General features: G+C 42.0%; 1 protein-coding gene across 3 annotated transcripts in view; it reads left to right on the plus strand.

Annotated features, from left to right (window-relative positions):
- LOC310774390 (myosin phosphatase Rho interacting protein) overlaps nucleotides 1–26,039 on the plus strand; it is a 102,151-nt gene extending 76,112 nt beyond the window's left edge. The window contains exons 15-25 of one of the 3 annotated variants that reach the window (XM_083634455.1): nucleotides 1,062–1,199; nucleotides 4,627–7,269; nucleotides 11,829–11,976; nucleotides 13,461–13,578; nucleotides 18,394–18,553; nucleotides 21,586–21,693; nucleotides 22,120–22,206; nucleotides 22,366–22,531; nucleotides 23,851–23,936; nucleotides 24,399–24,466; nucleotides 24,990–26,039. In XM_083634455.1, the coding sequence (XP_083490581.1) occupies nucleotides 1,062–1,199; nucleotides 4,627–7,269; nucleotides 11,829–11,976; nucleotides 13,461–13,578; nucleotides 18,394–18,553; nucleotides 21,586–21,693; nucleotides 22,120–22,206; nucleotides 22,366–22,531; nucleotides 23,851–23,936; nucleotides 24,399–24,431 (3,687 nt within the window). In that variant the 3' untranslated portion in view covers nucleotides 24,432–24,466; nucleotides 24,990–26,039. The remainder of the gene's footprint in view (nucleotides 1–1,061; nucleotides 1,200–4,626; nucleotides 7,270–11,828; nucleotides 11,977–13,460; nucleotides 13,579–18,393; nucleotides 18,554–21,585; nucleotides 21,694–22,119; nucleotides 22,207–22,365; nucleotides 22,532–23,850; nucleotides 23,937–24,398; nucleotides 24,467–24,989) is intronic. The other 2 variants (XM_083634454.1, XM_083634456.1) reach the window with 2 other exon arrangements.
- Nucleotides 26,040–26,316: the final 277 nt, after the last annotated feature.

The raw sequence follows: 26,316 nt of genomic DNA on the forward strand, positions 1-26,316 counted from the left end.
ACTGCCCAATGCCGGAAAAGTGGCCGACTAGAGCCAATCACTGCAAATACTAGAGCGAAAGATGCCCAGACATGGCCGACGCCCACTAATCAGCTGCATGTGTTCTCGCCTTAAAGGGATAGGCCAACTTTTTGAGAGATCTGATTCACCTATTTGCCATATTGCCCATACATAAACAAGATAAACAATGCCTTCATCATCACTCTCCGTGCAGTACACTGTGAGGTACAGCCCTGCAGTACACTGTGAGGTACACTGTGAGCTACAGCCCTCCAGTTAGATTCGCAAATGAATGGGAGTAAACGGTAGAGCTCCATACCCCCCTTCAAGTCACCGAAAACACACATTCCAATAGCGCCAAAAAGCTCTATGTACATGTTGTGACTCGTGTACTCACCACTTGATGAAATATGAATCCAAAATGCAGAGAAACGGTCATTTTCGAAGGTAAATAGATAGCCGCAACGACTTTCCAAACATGGCTGCCATGAACTAACAGAGTATAACCGAAGTTACTTCCTCATTTGCCATGAGGCGCGCATGCGCTGTGTGCAATCGTCAGTACAGCGCATGCACACTGCACACAGTGCATGCACACTGCACACAGCGCATGCACACTGCACACAGCGCATGCGCCTCATGGCAAATGAAGAAGTAACTTCAGTTACTCTTGGTTAGTTTGTTTAATCTTTCTTATTTCTGGGTGTGTGGATTTACTTTGAAAATGGCCGTTTCCAGTAACGTTGGATTATTATTTCATCGCGTCACGTGGTGAGTACACGAGTCACAACATGTACATGTGAGTGTTTCTGGCGCTGGTTGGAATTGTGTATTTTGGGCGACTGAACGGGGATAGGTAGCTGTACCGTTAACTCCCATTCATTTGCTAATCTAACTAACTGGAGGGCTGTACCTCACAGTGTACTGCACTGAGTGACGGTAAAACCATTGTTTATCTTGTTTATGTATGGGCAAATAGGCGAATCTCTCAAAACATTGGCCTATCCCTTTAAGACTCCTTTTCTGTTGCTAACCTTCTACATTGCCTGCCACTCCTCTAGGTAGAAGACCTGAAGGCACAGTTGGAGAGCTGTCACAAGCAGCTTGTCGACTCCAGCCAGCACAAGCAGGAGCTGGAGCTCCAACTGAGGACGGCTCTGGAGAGAGAGCAGGACACCCGGACAGGTTACATATCTCCGGTGAGTCACCAGATTACAAGCCTCTGCACTCAGCTCTGTGTGCACAGTTCTGTACTATCATAGGACGTCCTGTTGTTTAGGCCTATGTTCACAACTGAGCAGTATTTTCCCTCCATTTTGTAACATCCTTTGCATGTTGTACTTTATGGTAAGAAAACATCAAACAACTGACATCAAAGCTTCAAACGGCTACAGATATGTGCCTTTGCATGAGTACGTTGCATGTGAAGAAAAGCAGTGAGTTACTACTTTGGCTTCTACTAGTGAATCTCTTTTTCTGTTTGACAGGTCCGTGTTGTATTGTATTCACCTTATGTAGCCCCGCCCACTTGACACTAGGGCTGCGCTATATATCGAATATACTCGATGTATCGCGGCTTGTGCCACGTGAGATGTAGAAATGACTATATCGCGAACATTCGAGTATAATTGTCACGCATTGTTTATAACTTAAGCCGCCGGCATGACTCGCTTCACGTTTCCTCTTGTCAGCTCTCCCTCTCAAGGGAGAGCTCTGTCACACTCAGGAAGGGAGGGGGAATCACATGGATACGTCAAATGCGCCAAACCGCGTCAGACACACCCGTCCTTAACCTATGTGCGATTCGAAATCACGCGTCCCCACCAATCCAAGCAGCTGGCGAAACATGTGCATCCAGTGTGGCTGTTGACAGTTTCAAATTATAACAAAACAACCACTATTGCAATTTGCAATACATGTCCCACAAGGTTTCTGAGATTAGGGGAAAGTCTGAGCTGGCGTTAGGCTAAACCAAACGTGGGGAGGAGGCAGCAGATTTGTTTGGCGTTAACGTTAGCTGTTGTGGTCGGGGCTAACGTTAGCTAGCTGGTTAGGCTACCTAGTTGCAGGCAGCGGTCCACAAGCTTGTTGTGACCAAAATCCCCGCATTTAAAGCACTTCATACTCCCAGAGCTGGCGTAAACCATAGAGAACCTCATGCATTACTCAAAATGAAACGTCCAGGGTTTGTGTCTCCAAAAGCAACTAACGCTAACATTACATGCAAGGTAACGTGAAGCTAACGTAGCTAGCTGCAGGGCAGTCATGATCTATAAGGAAAACGAATGCTCACATTTAGCCTACATAAAAGTCAACATCACATACGTGTATTTTCTTTAATCTAGACTAGAGGCATAATTTTTCAGTCAAAAGTGAAACGACACAGATATGATGGCGTATAGTGAGGCTTTCCATGCCTCACTATAGAACTGGCCCCAATGCAAAATTCAGACCGCTTATATGTTGCCGTCATGCCAATAAGAGTCTAAAAAATTTTTTTTTTATGTTTTATCTGCAGACTAAGCAGCTAGGCTTTCGGTTCTATAAAAGCCATTATTTTTTGTATTGACTATTGAGTGATACACTTTACTAAAACAATCATATTATATCAGAAGTGTTGTTTGTGTTCACAGTGATGTCAGATTTGCTTAGGTCAGAGCTATGGAATATTAAATCATCCATCTTTGCTCACTACATCTGCCCTTTCTTTCTTCTTCTTTTTTACCCCAGGTGTGCATAAAATACAGGTTAAGAACTTATGGAAAAGTCATGGAAATCCATTGGTCAAAATGTGTATGAACCCTGAAGGGTTAAATTGAGCATTTATGAGAGATTTCAAAAATATTGAGATATATATCGTGTATCGCGATATAGCCGAAAAACATTGCGATATCCTTTAGAGGGCATATCGCCCAGCCCTACTTGACACGGTTGCGTTAATGATAGGGATGTCAATTTTCGGTTAATTTCACTTTCGATTAACCGACGCTAATAATCGATTAACCTATCGGTTAATTCATAATTTTTTAATATTAAAAAAAAAAAAAAAAACTTTTTTTTTTTTTTTTTTTTTTTTTTTTTTTGTCTATTTACTCAATGAGCTCATGCCCAAACAAGGCGTGTCTATTTAGATGCTGAAATGTTCATGCTTTTTGTGTTAGAATTTCTAACACAAAAAGCATTAACAAAAAGCATCAACATTTAAACACAAATTCTTTTTGTGTTAGAATTTCTAACACAAAAAGCCTTAACATTTCAGCATCTAAATAGACACGCCTTGTTTGGGCATGAGCTCATTGAGTAAATAGACAATTTTTTTTTTTTTTTTTTTTTTTTTTTTTAAATATTAACTCATAGACCGACAGCAATAACCGAACAACGACGTTAGCGACGGTTAATCGATTAACGGTTAACCGTTGACATCCCTAGTTAATGACTTCCTGTTCAAAACGCCGGTTATTTTACCTGGCCAAACCTAGTCTGGCTCACTGGAAGCCGTCAGAGTGAGAACGGGCTGCAATTTCACATTGAGTGGCAGATGATTCTAGGCCGATAACAGGACGAACACAATATAAGTACTGTACTGCCACAGGAAGTGGAAACACAATCGGAAGTAATTGGCTGACCCTCATGTTCGAACATAAGGTGAATAGAAGTCATGAACTCATGCTAGCAGTGATATATCGAATAATCAGTTGATTACGGACCAAATAAGTCTGATTTCCAGTGCCGTGGATGCTGCTGCTGTTAATGAAATAATACCTTTAGCTGTTGAAATGTTTGGATGAAATGAATGTAGAATAACCTCTTGGCTTGTTTTCTAATTATTTGCATGGAAGTCAGATTCCCATCTTCTATTAACTACTATGTAGACCATCCATTGTTTTTCTTTTAACAAATATTGATAGCTATGTCATGGCTTAGATGAGTTTTGTTGAATGTATTCCTCTATTTGTGTGTGGATGTATGGATGGGTTTGTTAGAGTAAAGCTGAATGGGTAGTTTTGTAGATGGATTACATTCTCAGAACTTTTCCATTAGCTGAATTTATGTTAGATATTCCTGTGATTCTTAGGAATATACAGTATGCCATTTTTGTGTTGCTTTTTGGTGTAGAAATATTACATTTCAGTGCACTAAGCCATATAGAAATGTGAAAAATGTTTGAACATTACACTTAAGTTGGACGCACACAATTCAACATCTCTACTGAAGAAAAAGATCTGTTTGCTGCAAGACATGAGCTTGGAACAAAACGTGTTTGTAGGACATGGTATGCCTCCCATCCCCAAGTAAACCATCCAGCTGAAACTAATATTGCATTACTTACGTCATGAAATAACTCTTAACCATTTAATGTGCATGCTCTGTCATGATTAACTAACCTTGGCCATTGAATCTTTCCTGTGCTTTTAATTCATACCATTTAGGCCTACAAAGAGTTGAATGATAATGTTTTGAATCATTAAATTAATTTACGGTATATAATTTGACATTATCATGTGGGGATGTTAAATGCAATGTCACTTTTTGAGAAAATTGTGGGGGGAAATGATTGGGAGATGACGCTGAAAACTATTAGCAAGCTTGTGTGTGTTAACCAAATGTCTGGTCCCCTTTTCCAAGCTGGAGCAGCCTTTGGGTCTGGAGGCCGATGTGACGCCCCAGACGAAGAGGCCAGAACTGGTTAGTCCTCAAGCACAGAGCTTAACAAAGAAGTACCAGGAGACCAAAGAGCTGCTGAAGCTGCAAGAGCTGAAAAAGCGCAATATGCAGGCGCAGCTTGGCCTCTCACTTTCTCCCCTCTCCATCAAGGAGTCGTACTTTTCCGAACCCCAAAAAACATCCATTCCGGAAAGCCCTCCCCCAGAACCTATCCAAAAGACAGTTAGCTTCTTGCTCCAGGATAGCACAGAGCGCATTCAAGAACTAGAGGACTTGTTGACTGGTAAACCTCTGACTCTTAAGGGGCTGATGAAATTGCTGCGATCACATAGCTGCAGCCAGGAGATGGCAGAAAAAAGTCAATTTCGGAAGCTCTTGGAGACGTGGAAATGTCAACAGGAGCTAGAAAATGAAACCATAAAAAAGGGCTTAGCCAGGGCAGGCGAAAGCATCCGTGACTATGAAGCCCGTCTCTTAACCATGGAGGACATGGTCGGGAAGGTTCAGAAGCAAAATGTTGAAAGCCTAAAAAATCCTTATGGCCCTCTCTCAAAAATTGAAAACCATTCAGAAGCAAATGAGATGACTGTTGGAATACTCTCCCAGAGAGTTGAGCTGTTAACCAGTGAAAATGGGGCATTGAACCAACGATGTCAAGAGATAGTGAACCAGCTGACTGAGGCTGACAGAGAAATAGACAGACTGAAAGCCGAGCTGATCGACTTGCAAGGTTGCAAACAGCACCATCTCATCATGGAGGAGCTGAACAGATTAAAGGCTGAATTGGCTGAGAACCAGGCAAATGCCATTGACAGAGAGTATTATGAGATGGAGCTGAATGAGAAATCCCTGAGACTTCACGAAGCTCTGGTGACCTTGGAGGAGCTTGGGAACTCCCTAAAGGATACGGAGAAGAAACTGCACTTGAAAGAAGCCACACTGAAAGGTCTGGGATTCCAAGTGGCATCTTATGAGGACGATGAGTCGCAACTGGAGAAAGAGCAACTCAAAGAGCTCCTTGAAGCCTCAGAGGCAAAGCTAGTTGAGAGAGAGGCAAACCTCCAGTCTGCAGAGCAGCGCTGTATTGAACTTGAAGCCCAGAACAATGAGCAAATCAAACAAAGCCAGGAATCAGAGAGAGCCAGTAGTCAGAAACTAAAAGAAGCAGAAGACGAAATAAGGATGTTGCGAGAGAGGTTAGGGGTAGTAATGAAAGCGGGTCGAGCTGAAAAGGCAGCGCACGTTAGTGAAGAGTTGATTCAGGCAGGTGAGAAGCAGGTCGCTGATGGATGTATTGAGCAAGTAGTAGAAGAGATTGAGAGGAAGTCTGAGGCGCTTAATCAGGTATTAGAGATGTTAGCAAAGGTAGATGTTAATGCAGAGAAAATGCTCAGTGATTTAAAAAGCACTTTACTTGTCACAGATTGTCTTGGTTCTTCTAAAGAGGAGCCTTTCTGTGTGAGTCAAAAAGACATGAAGAGGATGGTATTAGAGGGAGAGTTCTGGAGCCAGCTGCTGAGTACTTTTGAAATGAGGCCGCAGGAAAATGAGGGAGGGAGTTGTGAGCGGCGTGTGACAGAACGCATGATGGCAGAGAAGAGCATGATGGTTTTGATTAGTAGGATTCATCCACAAGCACAAATTGAAGTTGATAGCGAGGTGGCAATGACAGAGCCAGGCCTTTCAAATATGTATAGCTGGCTTGATAATGAAACAAATATTCTCATTCTAAAAGATTTAACAGAAACCTTGGAAGTAAAGATATGCTCTTTGAAGAAAATTGCCTCCACTCTGAAGTTGTCAAAACATGACAAGCTCCTGTCCTTGGCTCTAGCAAGCTTTGATCCTGGCAGTGAGCAGAAACGGGCTTCTGAATATCTACTTGATGCCCTTAGAGAAGCTTATGTGTCTTATGTCATCATTCGGCTGAAATTCCAACATGAAAAAGAACTACATCAAAATCAGGCAGACATTCAGATTGGTAGCTCGGATTGTGTAAACTGTCCTAAATTGAGAGAATTTACCAGAGATCTCCAGTCCAAACTGGCAGATCTTCAGAATCGACTATGTGAAGCACCACTGAGAAATGACACAGGGCCACAAACTTTCATTCAGTTTGAAGGAGAGCCCATAGACTCATTGGATAAAACCATTGAGCTTCAGGACATGATAGCCAAGCACAGGAAGGAGCTGCGAGAGGTCAAAGACGTCTACGAGCTGGAAGCTGAAAAGCTGAGGCAGGAACTTGCCAAGGCCGGTGAGACACTGCGCCTCCGTTCAGAAGAAAACGTGAAAGAGATGGACTCACTGACTATCTGCATGGAGAACCTGAAGAGGAAGCACGAGATGGAAAGGACTGTTCTCACGCAGAACTTTGACCGGCAGATGGAAGAGCTGGGGAGAGTTGTGACTCCGGTGCACCCAGACGGGAACTCTGCGGACGAGGTCGAGGACAGACCAACGCATCCGTCCGACCTCAAGGAGCGCATTCAAGATCTGGTGGCCCAAGTCTCAATCATGACCGGAGAGATGAGGCGGCGCGAAGAGCAGGGCGACGCCACGACTCTGCGGCTGAAATACGAGAAAGACCTGGAAAATCTGAAGGTGGAAGCGCTCCTTGTCCTTGCCATCCTCCATCCGTGATGCCTTGTGTTCCTTTTGTGGCATTCCCAGATCCTCTTCCTTCCCCAACCCCTTACTTGCCTTCCTAACCTCGCTCACCCCATTCCCGCTCTCTGTTCTGTAATCCAGTTTTCTTCAGTGTTGCATGATGACTAACCTCCTTTTAAGTGCATGTGATTGTTGACGCTGCTGTAGTCGTGTACCGAGGAACCCATTTTAATTGACTTTTCATCAGCATCAATTATAGAATCTACAGTAACCGTAAAGTTAGCTGTGTAAACATTTTAACAAAACCTATCAGATTCTTTCACTACTACAAGTCATTTGAATCTACTGTATATACGTATATAAACCCTTGTGAAATGAGTTCCTCTGCTGTTACTTCAATGTGCTTTTTAATGTTTCCCTTTTACTCGGCCATGGTGCGATAGTTCCAAAGTGCTAAGGGCGAGTTGACCCTTTTTAACATTTTCCAAGCATTAGGGCTGCAACTAACGATTATTTTCATTATCGATTAATCTGTTGATTAATTTCTTGATTAAGTTTCCCAAAGCCCAAATGTCTTGTTTTGTCCACAACCCAAAGACATTCAGTTTACTGTCATAGAGGAGAGAGAAACCAGAAAATAATCACATTTAGGAAGCTGGAATCTGAGAATTTGACAATTTTTCTCTTAAAACAATTACTCAAAACAATGAATCGATTATCAAAATAGTTTATCGATTATTTTTCTGTCGATCGATTAATCATTGCAGCTCTACCAAGCATCTATGTATTTAGAACCAAAATTGTTATCAATTCAGTTTAATGAGCTTAATTTGTATAGGTCTGATCTCTTTTCCTTTGGCTGTTTCTACTGACTTACTGTTTAATTTTCCTCCTTTTTCTCTGATTAACAATGTATGGCGTAACATTTCAACTGAACATAAAGCGCTGTCTGATAAAGTTCTAGTTAGATTCAACATTCAACATTTTATTTTCTTATCGCATATTGCATAATGATTCATTCTTATTTTGTGCATACTGATGCAAATTCATTGTTGTTAAGAGAGATAACGTGGGTTTGTTTATTCTAGTCCTATTTGTATTACACTATCAGTGTAGGTTAGTTGAGTTCATTTGAATCACAATGTAAGTGATCTCATCTGTGACCCCCTTTACACCTGGCATTGGATTCATCCTGAGGATTGTATAGCAAAATGTATACAATCCAGATATAAATGTACCCAAGATGCATTGAAGATCTGATCACCCAAAGCACCTATGGGAGATGCATTTTGGCCACATTAACAACAAAGTGTGAATGCAGTTAGATCTCTAAGCACATAAAACTATAATCACTGAAATAAACGGCACACAGATATGAAGGGCACATGAAGCAACTCTGATCAACTTAAAAACAAACTTCACTTTAAACTAACTAAGGTGTGAACATGGAAACGTATGCAATTGTATTAGGCTACTTATTCTTGGGGAGCAAATTGATCTAGATGTCCAGATAGATAGATAGATAGATGGATAGATAGAGATAGATCTGATAGATAGATAGCTGGAGATAGATCTGATAGATGTCAGCTCTCAATTTGTTTTGATAAAACTGAAGTTGCATAACCACAGCAGCTGCATGAAATCTTTTAATCAGCTATTGCCTGGGGTGTATCTAAAGTGTAATAGCTAAGTCATATCTAGTAGATACAATCTGGATATTTAAATGCCAAGTGTAATGGGCCAGGATTCATACTCCTAATACTCTCTTTAAATTATTTTTGAACATTGATTGTTGCCAATAGTCCATTCTTGAAAACCGTGTTAAAGGGTCAAATATTCAGCACGTCTTAAACGTTGCACTTAATTACCCTCCACTCCATTATAATCCACCTAAATAGTCTGGGATGTCGGAGTAGTGGTTTGAAGCCGTCCCATTAGACTATAGAGGATATGAGTCTTTACACTATAGAGGATATGAGTTTTTACACTATAGAGGATAGAGTCTTTACACTATAGAGGATGAGTCTTTACACTATAGAGGATATGAGTTAGGGATGCACCGATATGAAAATTTTGGCCGATGCCAATAACCGATATTAACATTGCTGTTATGGCCGATAACCGATATTTACCGATGTCGATATGATCTGTATAAAACCACATTTTTATGATCATCACATTTTGTACATACTGAAAAACACATGTTAACACTGAATTTGAAAAAGTTATGCATTTCTTTATTTGCAAAGCCTTTGGAAAAGCCCATAAATCATAGATTTACTGCATTATTTAATATCAATGTGAAGAATTTGGCTGATAATGATAACCGATATTAACATTGCAACATCTGACCGATGCCGATATGTTAAAAAATGACTAACATCGGCCGATACCAATATGATTGCCGATATATCGTGCATCCCTAATATGAGTCTTTACACTATAGAGGATATGAGTATTTACACTAAAGGATATGAGTCTTTACCATTTACACTATAGAGGATATGAGTATTTACACTATAGAGGATATGAGTCTTTACACTATAGAGCATATGAGTATTTACACTATAGAGGATATGAGTCTTTACACTATAGATGATATGAGTATTTACACTATAGAGGATATGAGTCTTTACACTAGAGGATATGAGTCTTTACACTAGAGGATATGAGTATTTACACTATAGAGGATATGAGTATTTACACTATAGAGAATATGAGTCTTTACACTATAGATATGAGTATTTACACTATAGAGGATATGAGTATTTACACTAGAGGATATGAGTATTTACACTATAGAGGATATGAGTCTTTACACTATAGAGGATATGAGTCTTTACACTATAGAGGATATGAGAATTTACACTATAGAGAATATGAGTCTTTACACTATAGATGATATGAGTATTTACACTATAGAGGATATGAGTATTTACACTAGAGGATATGAGTATTTACACTATAGAGGATATGAGTCTTTACACTATAGAGGATATGAGTCTTTACACTATAGAGGATATGAGTCTTTACACTAGACGATATGAGTTTTTACACTATAGATGACATGAGTCTTTCCACACTAGATACACAGTCTAACCTATCTAAATAAACTGCAGGTGCTTGTTTCTCTGATGTCAGAGCAGGACGTTTCTACATATCCAACTGGCTAGTTCACTCTCACAGTAGGTTCCCGGGCCACTGGGAGCTCTCAGGGTTTTGATCCCTGTGAAAACAGACTAGGCCTACATTTCCCCTCTTTGGCTACAGTTGGATTGAGGTAGAGGTAGAGTGAGGGAACGCTGGCCAGGGCAGCACCGTTGACTGAGTACTCAGATTAGTGGCAGTGAATAGAGGACGGATGTAGGACTAAGTTTCAGCTCGGGCTAGTCGGAAGGCCATTCAAATCCCCTCTTGTGGAAACGTGCACTGTAATTATAATAGCATTGTGACTGGCCTTTCCTAAAAGGCTGTTGTTCAGGATGACCCTCCTCTCTACCACCCAAAGGTGTCAGTGCAAGTTTGGCCAGCTTGGCTCATTTGACACAGACAGGCTTGCCAGAAATTCCTGAAGATACATTTGATTCCAGCAGTCCCAGCTTCCCCACCAGACCTATAGAGCTCCACAGGAATGAGTCCGGAAGTTTACTTCCGGGTTCGTAAGAGAAAAAGTGAATGGGGTTTTAGAATGGGGACTTCACTTAAATGCATAAAATAAGGTCTGTGTGGTTGTCAAAAGTTTCGGGGAATGCAAATTTGGGTTCAGCAGGATAATCTTCACAAACGTGAATAACTTTCGACTTTTAGAATGTAAATGCAGTTTTTTTATGCGGTTTTTTGAAAATGCTTCAAAAGGCATAAAAGTTATTAACGTTCATGAAGATTATCCTGCTGAACCCAAATTCGCGTTCCCATAAGCCTTTGTGACCACAGACCTTATTTTATGCATTTATGTGAAATCCACATTCTAAAACACCATAGACTTTTTTTTCCCTGAAGAACCTAAATGGCGGCGATTTCTGGATAAGCCTACAAAAATACGTCATCCCGGTGGTGCTCTATTACGGCTTCAGCTTGACCCTACATTTCATCAAAGATGTGGCTCATAGACAGATCATGATTTACACAATAGCTGTAGACTGCGGGCAACTATTCAACCAGACATGACATTGGTTTGTAATAAGCATTCTATGAGTGTGGCTAGAAGTTTATATAGCAAAGAGTCAGTGGATGAAGGATTTTGCTGTGCAGGGGAAATGGCAGCACATCACTTTCTTACCCCCAACTCTATTTTATTGCCTACGCATTCCTTCAATGTATTGTGTATTCTGCCATTTCTCTTAACCCGTTTTGTACTCACACAAGCTCGTCTTGCTCGGTGCTAACAGGCTGTAGCTTGCCAGTTGTTTTGCTGTCATGAAACGGATGGTCAGCACTAGCTTATGTTCCGGGGCCCGGGGTTTTTTCCTGCACCGCTCAACGTGGCCAGGAGATCCTTTCGGTCCTTGTCCGGGTGGCCTGTGAACTCACAGTCGCCCCCTCCTGTCTCATAGGCCACCTGCGAGAGGGGCTTTGCCGCCATGGAGGAGTCCCACCAAAAGGTGATAGACGAGCTACAGCGCAAACACCACAGAGAGCTGGAGAACCTGCATGACGAGAAGGAGCGACTGCTGGCAGAGGAGACTGCAGCCACCATCGCTGGTAAGTAGCACCACAGATGGAAAACCTCAACTGAAGAAAACATTATAGGGTGTCCGTGGGGGTCTTACTAAATGTTACAATTACAAAGGGACTTGAAAGAGTATAAAACTATTGCTGTGTAAATGTGTCACTGATATGATTTAGCTTTGTTGCTGCCATATTTTTAGCTCACCATACTTTGGTGATAATGCAATTACCAGTACACTACTTTGAAGAGTGTGCAGGTTCTCTACTTTGAAGAGTGTGCAGGTTCTCTACTTTGAAGAGTGTGCAGGTTCTCTACTTTGAAGAGTGTGCAGGTTCTCTACTTTGAAGAGTGTGCAGGTTCTCTACTTTGAAGAGTGTGCAGGTTCTCTACTTTGAAGAGTGTGCAGGTTCTCTACTTTGAAGAGTGTGTAGGTTCTCTACTTTGAAGAGTGTGCAGGTTGTTCTCTACTTTGAAGAGTGTGCAGGTTCTCTACTTTGAAGAGTGTGCAGGTTCTCTACTTTGAAGAGTGTGCAGGTTCTCTACTTTGAAGAGTGTGCAGGTTCTCTACTTTGACGAGTGTGCAGGTTGTTCTCTACTTTGAAGAGTGTGCAGGTTCTCTACTTTGAAGAGTGTGCAGGTTCTCTACTTTGAAGAGTGTGCAGGTTGTTCTCTACTTTGAAGAGTGTGCAGGTTGTTCTCTACTTTGAAGAGTGTGCAGGTTGTTCTCTACTTTGAAGAGTGTGCAGGTTGTTCTCTACTTTGAAGAGTGTGCAGGTTCTCTACTTTGAAGAGTGTGCAGGTTCTCTACTTTGAAGAGTGTGCAGGTTCTCTACTTTGAAGAGTGTGCAGGTTGTTCTCTACTTTGAAGAGTGTGCAGGTTCTCTACTTTGAAGAGTGTGCAGGTTCTCTACTTTGAAGAGTGTGCAGGTTCTCTACTTTGAAGAGTGTGCAGGTTGTTCTCTACTTTGAAGAGTGTGCAGGTTCTCTACTTTGAAGAGTGTGCAGGTTGTTCTCTACTTTGAAGAGTGTGCAGGTTGTTCTCTACTTTGAAGAGTGTGCAGGTTCTCTACTTTGAAGAGTGTGCAGGTTCTCTACTTTGAAGAGTGTGCAGGTTGTTCTCTACTTTGAAGAGTGTGCAGGTTCTCTACTTTGAAGAGTGTGCAGGTTCTCTACTTTGAAGAGTGTGCAGGTTCTCTACTTTGAAGAGTGTGCAGGTTCTCTACTTTGAAGAGTGTGCAGGTTCTCTACTTTGAAGAGTGTGCAGGTTCTCTACTTTGAAGAGTGTGCAGGTTCTCTACTTTGAAGAGTGTGCAGGTTCTCTACTTTGACGAGTGTGCAGGTTGTTCTCTACTTTGAAGAGTGTGCAGGTTCTCTACTTTGAAGAGTGTGCAGGTTCTCTACTTTGAAGAGTGTGCAGGTTGTTCTCTACTTTGAAGAGTGTGCAGGTTGTTCTCTACTTTGACGAGTGTGCAGGTTGTTCTCCCTTCAACAAAGCTCTTTGTTTCTTTTGCCGTAGCGATTGAAGCGATGAAGAATGCCCACCGGACGGAGTTGGAGAAGGAGCTGGACAAGGCTCGCAAGGCCAACAGCAACACAGAGAACGCAGACATTGAGGAGATTCGCAGACAACACGAGTAAGCTTCCTATACACAGGATACCAGCAGGGTCTTAAAAGTATTAAAAAGGCATTGAATTTAATATTCTCAAATTAAGGCCTTCAAAGTATTGCATTGCCTTTACAAGGTATTGAATTGTGCTTACAAATGTCTCAAAATTTGTTGTTGTTACTTCGTAGGGACAAGAAGATTTTTTATTTTAGCAGAAATAAATATAACAGCCAGTCAGTCTGCAGTGTTTAGCTTGCACGTCGAAGTAAATACCAATTTCCTACCGCATATCATTGTTTGAGCTGCCACTGAAGAGAGTAGATGTCCATAGATAGATACCGTAGATGAACTACGCATTTAAACGAAGCTATACAATATAAATTATGTTTCTGTATGACAATAACTGTTTTAATAACATTGAGAACATTCTCAGTATCTAAATGGTAGTAGCCGGGCTCAGGACAAGACTTCCTGACAATTGCCAGTTGTGGCACTTTTGACAGTAATCTACAGCTGTATTTTAAGTTCTTTGAAGTAGAAGCAGAAATCAGCTAACCTTGCTTGCAAGATGGATAACCTCGCGAGATCAAAAGAGATTATCTCGACGTAATCCATCTTGTCATGCACATGCAGTTAAGATGATTGGCCGAACCATGCCGGCTCGACGAATCAGCGGCAGCCTTAGGCGGGCTTAGGCTCGTCTGGGCAAGTAGTGGGTACATGGTCTTTGTAGTTCTTTTCACTCGTCAACATGGCTGCCGCCGCGGAAGTGGCAGGCAGTCTGAATGAAATTGAATGTAACATTCCCAATTCTATGTATTAAATTCTAAAAAACGACCCTCAACATTTGGGAAGGCGAAGTCACACAACTAGTTCGTTATAATCTAACGTCATGCTTTGAAGGCGACTTTACGACGATGAGGACGGTGAGGACTCAATCAATGAATACCACGGAGATCAGGCACCTTCCTCCGGTCGCAAACGTGGCGTCAGAGGCATGGCGATCTGATTGGTTGAAGTTAACACGCACCAGCGGTGATAGACAGATGGGTCATCCAATCACCTGCCAAGTAGCTTGGAAAAAGTGCTAAACCGTCCATCTGGCAGCGTCAGGTTAGAAATCAGCAGCACAAAAAAGGAAAAATCTCTTAATTATATATTTAGCTAAATGTTTAAGGGGACAGTGTAGGCCATTTCATGCTTATCTTAGGATTTGTGGATATTGCTAACTGGGAGAGATGTAATTAGAACAATAGAAGTTGAAGAGAAGGCACTGTGAGTCTATAGAGAGGGGTGGGGTCCTCTTAATACAACAAATACACATATTTTATGTTATTAGAATACACGCACACCTCACAAAGTTAGTATGTATTAAGTGTGATTGTGAGTCTTATAATAAAATGTTTTATGAAATTCAAGTACATAACTAAATAATTATTTTCTAGGGCTTACTTACGTACCATACTGATTTTCCATTATCCGTCATACTTTTGCCAGTATGACAGTGAAGTTGGCATTAACTTTCATTCTGAGTGGTATTAAAAAGGTCTTAAAACGTCTCAAATTTAACTTGGAGAACCCTGGTGATACCCTGGGGGTACCCTGATACAACAGTACCTGTTATGGACTTAGTGACTACCAGAGCCCATGTTGATCAACAGCCTCTGGGTATGAATGCTGTTCACACTCAGTATTGATGTTCAGCTCATTATGACTGAGGGCTTCTGGTCATTAGCTCTCCTACTCCAAAAAGCTTAAAGGAATATGAGTTGCTCATTGGTCCATTTACCTGTTAAAAGGTGAGAACCAAAATCATCCATATGTCCCTAGTAGATCACTGGCTCCAGTGCCCCTTTAACATACACTCTGTTGAGTGATAGCAGGTGATTAGTATTATCTCAAAGTGAGAACATGATAACTAGTAGCAACTCTAAAACTAAATGGTTTGTAATATTAACTGATATGTAGCCAAGTCTGGTACTTTTATGTAGGAGATTGGTAAAATTGTACACAAAACATGATTAAAAAAACATTATGGGCTGTTTTTAACTAGCGGGGTCTACTTCCTCTGGAGACTGTGTACAGTTAAAGAAAAATCACTGTGCAGTGGATGAATGCTCACCTGAAATAGTTCCAAAAGTAAAGTCAATCTACTTTGGATAATGCTAGTCACCTACAGTACTATTACTCAGCATGGTGTATGCTAAACAGTAAGCACAGAGCACCAGAGTGAATCATCTAATGATCGCATGGATGATTTTGGCTTTCATGTTCTTATCACTTAACAGGTAAGATGACCAACAAACTAGGCCTGTGAATCTTCACTGGCCTCACGATTTGCTTCGATTACGATTCATCTGTCAACGATTCGATTCGATTCCACAATGCATCACGATACAGCTCCAAGTATCAAATCCTCAATTTTCTGTATTATTACTGCACATGGCTACTTTTTCATCAAAACAAGCAGTCAGATAAATATCAAGTCCCTTTTTCACTTAAAATGCTTTAAAATCTGAATGTCAACAGAAATGTAAAGGTCCCATTCCGTGCAAAAGCTGTTTTTACTTCTAAATGCATATATGCTGTTCTCATCCCTCCCTGTAATGAGTGCTCAGAACCTCAGAACTGCCAGAGTTGGATTTGTCCCTATCCAGCTCTCTCCTGCGGTCTCCTTCAAGCCACGCCCCCTTACACTCTGTTCCCACAGAGGCATAGGTCGTACGTCACAACGCGCCTTTAGCATACTGCGGGGGATCTCTCTCACACAAGCTACCTGCACCATTTTGTGTATTGTTTGCCATAGCAAGCTGTTTCAGCGTGAGATTCATCATGACCTGTTGGTCTGTGCTAACCATTTCAGCCCAGAATGTTTCAACAATCTGGGGCAGTACAATCAAGGTTTATCCACAAAATTAACACTTCTAGCTGGAGCGACGCCAACTGTACGTGATCCAGCAACTGCGGAGGTGCATTCGGTAAGTCTAGGCATTTTGAGATGTCCTGTTTAGCGTAGCAACCGTTAAGTTATCGATAGCTCGTTGCTAACGTTAGTTGTGGACACAACCTAGCATGCTGGTCCACGGACGCTAATCTGATTGGCCGCTGGGAGCCTGGGGCGAACGGGGTTGCTATATTTTCGACAAATTAATCCAGAATCATGTTTTATGGACCAGAGACACACGTTTTTAAGAGGTTACAGCTGCACGAATTGGTACCTTTAAACATAAACGATTCATCTGTCTTCGATTCGATTCACATGTCCGCATCGTGATGCATCGATTATATGATTAATTTTGACACCCCTACAACAGACCCACCTTTCATACAGTATATTCCCTTAATAAATCCAGGCACCAGCAAAGATTCTTTCATGTAATGCCAGACAGTTTGCCATCATCTCAAATCTCTAGACTTTGTGATTTATTGCGAGCTTGACTCAAGCTTGTTGGCTTCTCTGCATTTGCTTGTTAGAAGAATGATTGATTCATTGAATTTGGTGTAAGTAGTAAGTGCTAATAAGCTGCTGAGGTACCGGGCTGCTGTCCATGACTGGAGGCACAGGGTGTTCGCTGCTCACCTGTCTGTCTTCTGCATGCTGCAACACTTCACTTGGCCTGTGGAACTGCAGGTGTTATGATCTGACTAGTCTGACTCAATGACACAGCTCCAGTCCAGTGTTTTCACAGTGTTTTCACGTCTGTCTCAGCCCGTCTGATCCTCATCAGAACTTGATCAACCTCATTCTGGCTCCATGTTTGTTTAGACGTTAAAGATCAAGCAGTGAAGTGAAGCAGATCCTGAACATATTAAAGGATTCATGAATGATGCCACTGCAGCCATATTTGACCCTTCTTAAAGGATGTTTTACCGATAATCAACCCACTTTGTATCATTAATAATCTTGGTAATATAAGCACATGGGCAGTGTTTACCTTCTCTCTGTGTTTTCCTCACTCAAGATCTCCCATTTCCTCCTCTGGCAAAGCGCTCCGTTGTGACGCGTTTTACGTCGCAACGTGTCACAACGGAGCTGCGTAAATCCTGCTGGAGAGGCAGAATCTGCTCCAAGGGCGACTGTTATTGTTTATTTTAATACTTTAAGTATGAATGCATCAAGAGCCTTAACGAGCTGCAGCTGGCAGGGGCGGATTTTCTACAGGCATAGAAAGAAAATGGAGAGAGAAGGCAAACACTGCCCATGTGCTTATATTACAGAGATGATGATTAATGATACAAAGTGGGTTGATTATGGGTAAAGCCAATCCTTTAACTGTTGGTATTTGATGGAGTTGCGGTCGTGCGGTGTCACACCGCATCAAATTCAAGACACTGGTACTGGCCTACAGGGCAGTCCACATGTCAGCCCCTTCGTATCTGCAATCTATGGTCAAGTTCCAAACTTCGCATCGCTCCCTCCGCTCCTCCACCCGTCCAGATCGCCTCGCTCCTCCACCGCTACGTGGGTTCTTCTTGTTCCTGGTGCCGCAATGGTGGAATGAGCTTCCCCCTTCGGTCAGAACAGCCGAATCACTGCCAATCTTTCGGCGGAGACTAAAAACTCACCTTTTCAGGCTACACATGGGCCCTTCTTGAACTAACATCTTAAAAAAAAAAAAAAAAAAAAAAAAAACTACTAATGCTACATGTTACTTATTCCTTCTCTAACTACTTCCTACATGGTGCTAGTCTATCAAAATATCTTAGCTGTCATTGATTGTGTTGCATAGTTGTTTTCTGTACTGTTGACAAATTGTGATATTGTAAGTCGCTTTGGACAAAAGCGTCTGCTAAATGACGTAATGTAATGTAAATGACGTAATGTGTCACTCTGTGTTCCAGGGAGGAGCTGTGTTCCTTCCAGCGGGAGATCGAGGTGTTGTCGGAGCAGTATTCACAGAAGTGCCTGGAGAGCGCCCACCTGGCCCAGGCACTGGAGGCCGAGAGGCAGGCCCTCAGGCAGTGTCAGAGAGAGAACCAGGAGCTCAATGCACACAACCAGGTGCGTTGATTGACACCAGTCATATACAAAGACAGAGTGCATGTATGTACTAGGGCTGCATGATTCTGGATCAGATGAGAATCTCAATTTTCTTGTTTAGAATTGAGATCACGATTCTTAAGCAAAGCCATTTTAATACTGACTGCAGTGGGCCTGCCACATCAGCGGGTCAAATGGGCGTCACACAGAATCAAACAATGTATAGACTAAATTCCAAAGAAATTTAAATTGAATTAAGGGTATTAAACATATCGAATCTCCAGCTGGTATCCTGCCATCCAGACATAGTCTGCGCACACTGCTGCACAGTGCAGCATTAATTAGGCTGTTTGGAAATGTAACTACCAAGTTCCCAAATCTTTTTTCTGGTTGTGGATCGGTTTCAAGCCATTGTTTTATGTGTATGAATGGGCTAGGCGGATACATGTGTTGATTCAAGATTCAAGATTTTATTGTCACTCTGTTGTCCAAGTATGCACGTGTGACATTTTTATGCTGTGGGCTCCGTTAAAGACAAGGTGCAGGAGGTAAATAGGTACAAAATCACAGCAAACAACAGAGCACACAATCACAACACAACAAAAGGGCAATATATCATATAATATAGTAGACAATGTAAACAGTGTATGTAAGGCGGTAAACGGTAAAATAAGAAAGGTAATAAAGTCAAAGTATTAAAATAGAATAAGATAGAAAAGTGTCCAGTGTCCAAAAGTGTTCCCTTGTCAGTGGAAGTGTGTGCACGTGTCAATAGTACAGTGTGCAAATATCAATAATACAGGTGTCTGGTTGCCTGCAGGAAGAAACTATTCCGCAGACGGTCTGTGCGTGCTTTCGGTACTCTGTATCTTCTCCCTGAGGGCAACAGGGAGAACAGGTTGTTGCGCGGGTGGGTCGTGTCCTTGATGATGTTCCGGGACTTCCTGAGGCATCACTGATTGTACAGTTCCTGCAGTTTTGGCAGCTCACGTCCTGTCATGTGCCGGGCCGCGCGCCTCACCCTTGTCAGTGCCTTGCGGTCCATGCGGTTGTATCGCATGGTCGCGGGTTGAAAAACAAACAAGCAAACAAAGCGGACCCGTGCAGTTAACTAGCCATCATGTAACCAGGTTAAATTACCAGTACGTTAGTGGCAGTGCTGGCACAGTGCCAAAATAAAGTGTGGAAATAGGTCTGGCTTACCGAAACTACATTAGTGGAATTAGGCAGTTTAATTGATACGCGTGTGGCAGGCAATGCATTGAATTGAGCTCAACACGTGCTGTTGTCCTGTCAAAGATATGCATGTCTTTTTTAACAGACAAAATAGCTTAATTCAAATGCAATTCACTTTCTTCTCTCTCCTCTTATTTAGAACAATCCTCTCTTCTGTCTCTCTCTGGAGTTGTTTTCCTTTCTGTTTCTGTCCGCTGCATGTGCGCATTTCGTCACATGGTGAAACACCTGAGCGCTTGATGTGATGCAAGGGATGTACAAATGATTTGAACGTGCAGCAGCATCGTTGTCATTCAGGAATGAGATCGCATAGAGCAGTGGTTCCCAACCTTAGGGTCGTGACCCTAAGTGGGGTCGCCTGGAATTCAAATAGGGTCGCCTTCGGGGGGATATATCAAGTTCAAGTTCAAGTTTATTAGTGTCCCAAAGGGCAAATTGAGTTGCAGCATATAGACATACAAATAAGAACATTGACAAGAAACAACACAAGTAGCATGTTAAACATGTTACATGCATATAGTTAAAATAAATAAAAGGCTAAGTAAAACATCAAGGACCTTGTTTGTGGCACACAATGACCGATAATGTGCAAGGTAGCATTAAAGTGCACAGCAATCGGTAAAGTGCACAGCGATCGGTAAAGTGCACAGCGATCGATAAAGTGCACAGCGATCGGTAAAGTGCACAGCGATCCGTAAAGTGCACAGCGATCCATAAAGTGCACAGCGATCAGTAAAGTGCAGACACGCAGCGACCGGTAAAGTGAGGTAGTAGAATAAAGTGCACAAATGGCCAGTAAAGTGCACAAAGTAATGAAAGGTAAATCAATAGTTAAAAACAATAAAAGCAATAAAACAATAGAAACCATAAAATCAATAGAAACAATAAAACAATACAAACAGCGGCGGAGGCTGAAAGTAAAAAATGATAATAAAACACTAAACCATCACTGCCTTCCCTCAGCAGCGTTCAATGCTCGAATGGAGACAGGGACAAAGGAGAACTTGTGCCTATTTTTTGTGGCCCGCGGGGCACACAGTCGACGACCAGAAGGAAGGAGCCTGTACTCCGAGCTTAGAGGGTGGGCTGCGTCTGCGTATATATATATATATATATATATATATTTTACACCAGACCCAATTTAATACTACCGAAGATGATTAGGGTCACTTGCGATTTTGAGTTTAGTGTGTTTTAGTGTGTTTAGTGTTTGTTCTCTTGGGTGACACCTATGGCGATGAGTGGTAATTGCAGGTGACATCCAAACAGTGTTGCATTATGTGACATTACTAATGTCACATAATGTCACTATACTGCAAAGTCTTCCATCAATGGACCATAGCCTCAATCAACATTGTGAGTGACTCTTAAATTATTTTTTTTATTTATATGAAAATCTTTGAGATTATAACTTTAAATCAGGATTCTGAGAATAAAGTCAGAATTCTGAGATTAAAATCAGAATTCCGAGTTACTGTCAGAATTTTGAGAAAATAGTTAGTGTTTTGAGATTAAAGGCAGAATTCTCAGATTAAAGGCAGAATTCTGTGGGGAAAAAGAAGCATACTATGTGACATCACTGGCGATGTCACTGATGACTTTATCAATGGTGTGCTGGAATTTGAATGTCGCCATTCCCTAGATTTTTGCGATGTCAAAATAGGGTCACGAGCCATAAAAGGTTGGGAGCCCCTGGCATAGAGGTATGAATCGAGATCGCGATTTTATTACGATTACTTGTGCAGCCCTAGTACCTTTCATTATGTCAAGGTTCCACTGAAACCTCCTGTGCTAAACTTTGCTTCTTGTGTTTCTAGGAGCTGAACAACCGCCTTGCAGCAGAGATAACCAAGATGCGCTCCATGACCAGCGAGGATGGAGACTCAGCCATCACGATACAGGGCAAAGAGCTCTACGAGTTAGAGGTAGGGTCACTTTGATCCTAAAATATATCTGGCAAAGAGATTGATCAGTAAGAGGTGCATTTACGTATTTCAAGTCAGTGCATGAAATGGATTGGACTGCTGCCACTCTCCTGCCTGAGGATGATGATCATCTTTATTTGCATAACACACCCTTCAAAACACAGCCATGAAGTGCTTTACAAAGGACTCAAATCAACAGCACAAGCAGAGCAAGAAACATGAAAGTATCAAATAAAAACAAGAAGCAAAAACTTGAAAGATATTATAGCAAGTCTATAAAAGTGAGTTTCAAAAAAATTATTTTAATAATACAGATAGAGATTTAGCCTTAGTTCCTCATGGAGGTTCTTCCAAATTCTTGGAGCCCTGATATCAACATTGTTTTCATCATAATCTTCCATCTTGTTTCATCATCTCATCTCCTAGGTGATGCTGAGGGTGAAGGAGTCTGAGGTCCAGTACCTGAAGCAGGAAATCAACTCCCTGAAAGATGAGCTCCAGGCTGCCCAAAGAGTAAGAGGATAACGCTCCCACAGGGAACACACAGGACAGCAAGGCTGAGAGATGCACTTGGCATGAATGCATACCTCTCATCTCTGTGTGTGTGTGTGTGTGTGTGTGTGTGTGTGTGTGTGTGTGTGTGTGTGTGTGTGTGTGTGCGCACGTGCACAGGATAAGAAATACTCAACAGATAAGTACAAGGACATCTACACAGAGCTGAGCATCGTCAAGGCCAAAGCGGAGCGCGACCTGGGCCGGCTCAGAGACCAGCTGCAGGTGGCTCACGAGGCTCTCGGGGAGCCCTCGCTGGAGGAGGTGGAGCGAGGAGGAGGATACGGTACCAAAACACACCTTATTGTCAAGTGACCACAAACGTAGAGGCCCAGTCTCAAAGCAGCCCCACTACCTACCGCTCCACTACCAAGTGTCACTCCAAATCAAGCTGTGGAGGTGACCTCGGATGAAGGGGAGGGTAGAAAAGAATGACAAACTATGGGGATGCCCGCGCCTTACATAGTATGATGATACATAGTATGATTACTACATGATGCCCACGCCACTCTACCGGAAACATTGTAAGATTGGAATACTCATCACGGCAACCAACAGTGCTCGCACGCCTGTTTTTCAGTTTCAGATTGTACAAGAGGCAACAGGTTACTGTCACTGTACATCCAAAACCATGAGAATGAAATGTTAAGTTAACTGGACTTTGTTTTTGTTTGCATGCTTAAAGGCATTTATGAGTTTGCTACAAGTCAGGTGACCTTAGGGACAAAGTGATATTCGCCTCTCTTTTTTTGTGTTATTTTTAAACTTCAACACACATTCCGTGATTTAAAGTCAGAAGGAGGAAAACAAAGGTGTGTGGCACAACTTAACATTTGTCTGGTGTTTCCTCCAGTCTCCTGTTGCAGGTGCGCTTCCTGCTAGCTAATTTTCGATTTGCATGAAAATCTTTTGGCATGGTTGAAGAAAATCTGGATAATAGCACTCCTAATAATAATAATAGTGCAAGCAGTCGGTAAAATTGGTGTAAAGGGGCGGGGCTGAGCGATTTCAGTCCGATGGGTTCCCAGATTGCCTGCTAGCTAAAGTTTGAGTCGACATCGATGCAGACTCGCTGTCGGAGGGTTTAAAGGTGCACTTACTGTACTCTCCTGCTAATTGATTTTGGACGTCCCTTAATATGGAGGAGTGGATAGGGCGAGGGGTTAGGGGCTGGTTTGAGATGGGCCCTAATCTGCCATTCTCTATACCTGACTACTAGACTCCTTCCCCATTTTTTTTGCTTAATTTTACTTTGCAGCAAATTAAATCAGTAGTTCTCCATTGAGGGGATTTCAGGGGGTCCCCAGCAAAAAGGGGGATATTTGTTTTCACTATAATAGCATCCAAAACAATGTCACAGAATGCATGACTATTTTGGCCATGGGTTTCATACACTTACTGAAATAAAACATCTAAAAGCAAAAATCGTATAATTTGTGCCAGTTTAGGGATCCCAGTTTGAGAACAACTGAAGTAAACTGCTTGTAACCATTGATGCTGCTTTATTTTGCAGCGAGTTAACCTGCTTATAAAGCTGGACACACAATACATTTTCCTAGCGTGTTCAGCAGTATTTTACATTAAATTCTCTGTTTTCCTCCCTAGATATCATGAAGTCCAAAAGCAACCCAGACATCCTTAAGATGGCAGCAGCTGCAGCTAAACGCTCGGAGCGCACCATGAGGTCAAAGGTGGGTTCCCTAGCACCAGGCAGGTGTTTAAGACTAAACTCAATCCTACAAACCACTAAGCTGTTTATTTAGCTTTTCTCATTGAACTGTATCACCCATAGTCATGCCGCTTACACAGCAAGAGAGTTTGAGCTGAAAGAGCACTCTTATTTGAAGTGAGATGTATTTTGCCAGTAGAGGTCTCCCACCACAACAGAATCTTGGTAAGGCCGATAACAAGTTGTTTCATACTCCCATCTAGAGGTCAGCTGTGCAATTACATGCAGTTTCAATGCCCAAATGGTTCATCACCTTTGGCAGTATTACTCCTTTAGCTGTTCGTCCACATACATTTTGTTTCATTTATCCATTGTGTGAATCCATAAACCCTGTGCTCTTCATCATTTTGGACTGTGCTGCACGAGTAAACGCCACAGTAGTCTAACACACACTTGCTGGTGTGTTTCCCCCTTCTGTCTTCAGTCTGTGAATCGTGACATGCCCTGGGACAGTTAGGGCTGCTGAGGACGTGTAGGCCTCCTCTCCTTTAGGTAAACCAAACCCGACCCACCCACGGGTATCAAGCACATCCTCTTGTGATCCACTTCTAAAGCACTGAATAGACCTGACTGCGTCACTATTGCACTTTAGTCTGCACAAATTTCCCACTTCACAGATGCAAGGTGAAGATTAAATGATTTGAGCTCTTGCAGAATGACAATCTTCCTTATAAATCACAGGGTTGAATCAAAACTGTTCTCGTCTTGACTTTACTCTATCTTCTCACACTAGCCTCCCTATCACCTTTACGTGTATGTGTTACTTAGAGTGCAGTGCCACATGAGCTGTAGAAGGTTTCGGGATCAAATGTATTGTGCTGTTTGAGATCTCATTATTTGCACGTGCCCGTGTTCTAGATATTTAACTACATGTTGACAGTAGATGGCACTGTAGCAGCTTCACCGAAGAGAGGAACATCGCGCTTCACTGCCTGCTCAGGAACAATGCGAGCGTCCAGAAGAAGTGTTTCTGGTGGTCAGTGTTAACATCTTTCTCTCTCTCTCTCCCCTCCAGAGCCTAAAGGAAGGGCTGACCGCCGAGCAGAGACTCCACCTGTTTGAAAATAAAGACACAAAGGAGTTCTGACAGTGCGTAACATCCACCTACCTTGCTGCATGTTTAGAGACCCACTATATTTTAGCTCTGTAATGACTTATTTAGTAACACTACACACTGGTCACAAAACACATGTCGTATATTATTATATTTAAAAAAAAAAACACACATGGTAGAAAGTTTGAATTTCATGTCTATAGAGTTTGCATTCCATGCACTTCAGTTACTGTGACTTTTTTTTATTGTTTATTTTTTGTTGCCATGTCTTACTGTAAATACTCTACTGTTTTTAATTTGGCATCATGCATACACTAAAACCATGACTGTGTAAGCTACTGTTTTAACTCTGTAGACTGTGTTGCTAGCCAAAAGATTACGTGTGATGTTTAACGGCTAAACACAACTACAAATTGATGATTGAATAATACTTGCATAACCAACTGTAGGAACAAGTTTAGCCTGCAGGCCCGCACGTTACACTAGGTGTGGTCGTTAGTACGCACATATTGAACCTCCCCGCCACTCCGTTATCATTTCAGCACAGATGGAAGTCTTCCTCAATAAACAAGCTATGGCATCAACATGTCTGCCTGCATTCTTACACACAAGTCAACTATTTGCCACGTTGCTTCATCGCCTGACTTGTCGGCTTCTAAATGGTGATTATTAACATCATAGATGTTCCTTGGATCGATCTTAGATTACCTGTGGAAAAGCGTCTTGCTGAATGCGTATGGATGGGATTCACTGATTATAATATAAATATATATATGAAAATTTATATAGTTTTTTCCCCTCACTGCAATCATGGTTCCAACTGTATAGGAGGTGTTGGAGTTGGTTATGTTTGTAGTTTTGTTCAGTGGCAGTCCCTTTGTATTTATTTAAATGTTTTGGATTTTTTTTTGTCTCACATTCCCATTCCTCTGTACTCTATTATTGTAAATATAAAGCAAATATACACCAACTGACTACAGGTTTATTAGCAATAAATATTTTTGCACCCTGTCCCTTGTGTGACTGCTTTGAGGTTTCCGTGTTGCTTTTCTCCTCATTTATAACCTGTGTTGGGGTAACGGCGGGTTTACACATACGCCTAGAGCGACGCTTTAAGCAACGCCTAGCAACGCATAAAATTTAGGCGTCCTTGTTAACAGAAGAGAGCGTTCACACATACCGCTGCCACGCTGCGCTGAAGCCACGCTCGCGCTGCGCTGCATTTATCGTTTAGGCGTCTGTTCTATTTTTCAGCGTCTAGGCGCGCTGAACTGTCAAGCTGGCTGTT

Source organism: Poromitra crassiceps (assembly GCF_964638095.1).
Source record: "Poromitra crassiceps genome assembly, chromosome: 4".
NCBI classification, from domain to species: Eukaryota; Metazoa; Chordata; class Actinopteri; order Beryciformes; family Melamphaidae; genus Poromitra; species Poromitra crassiceps.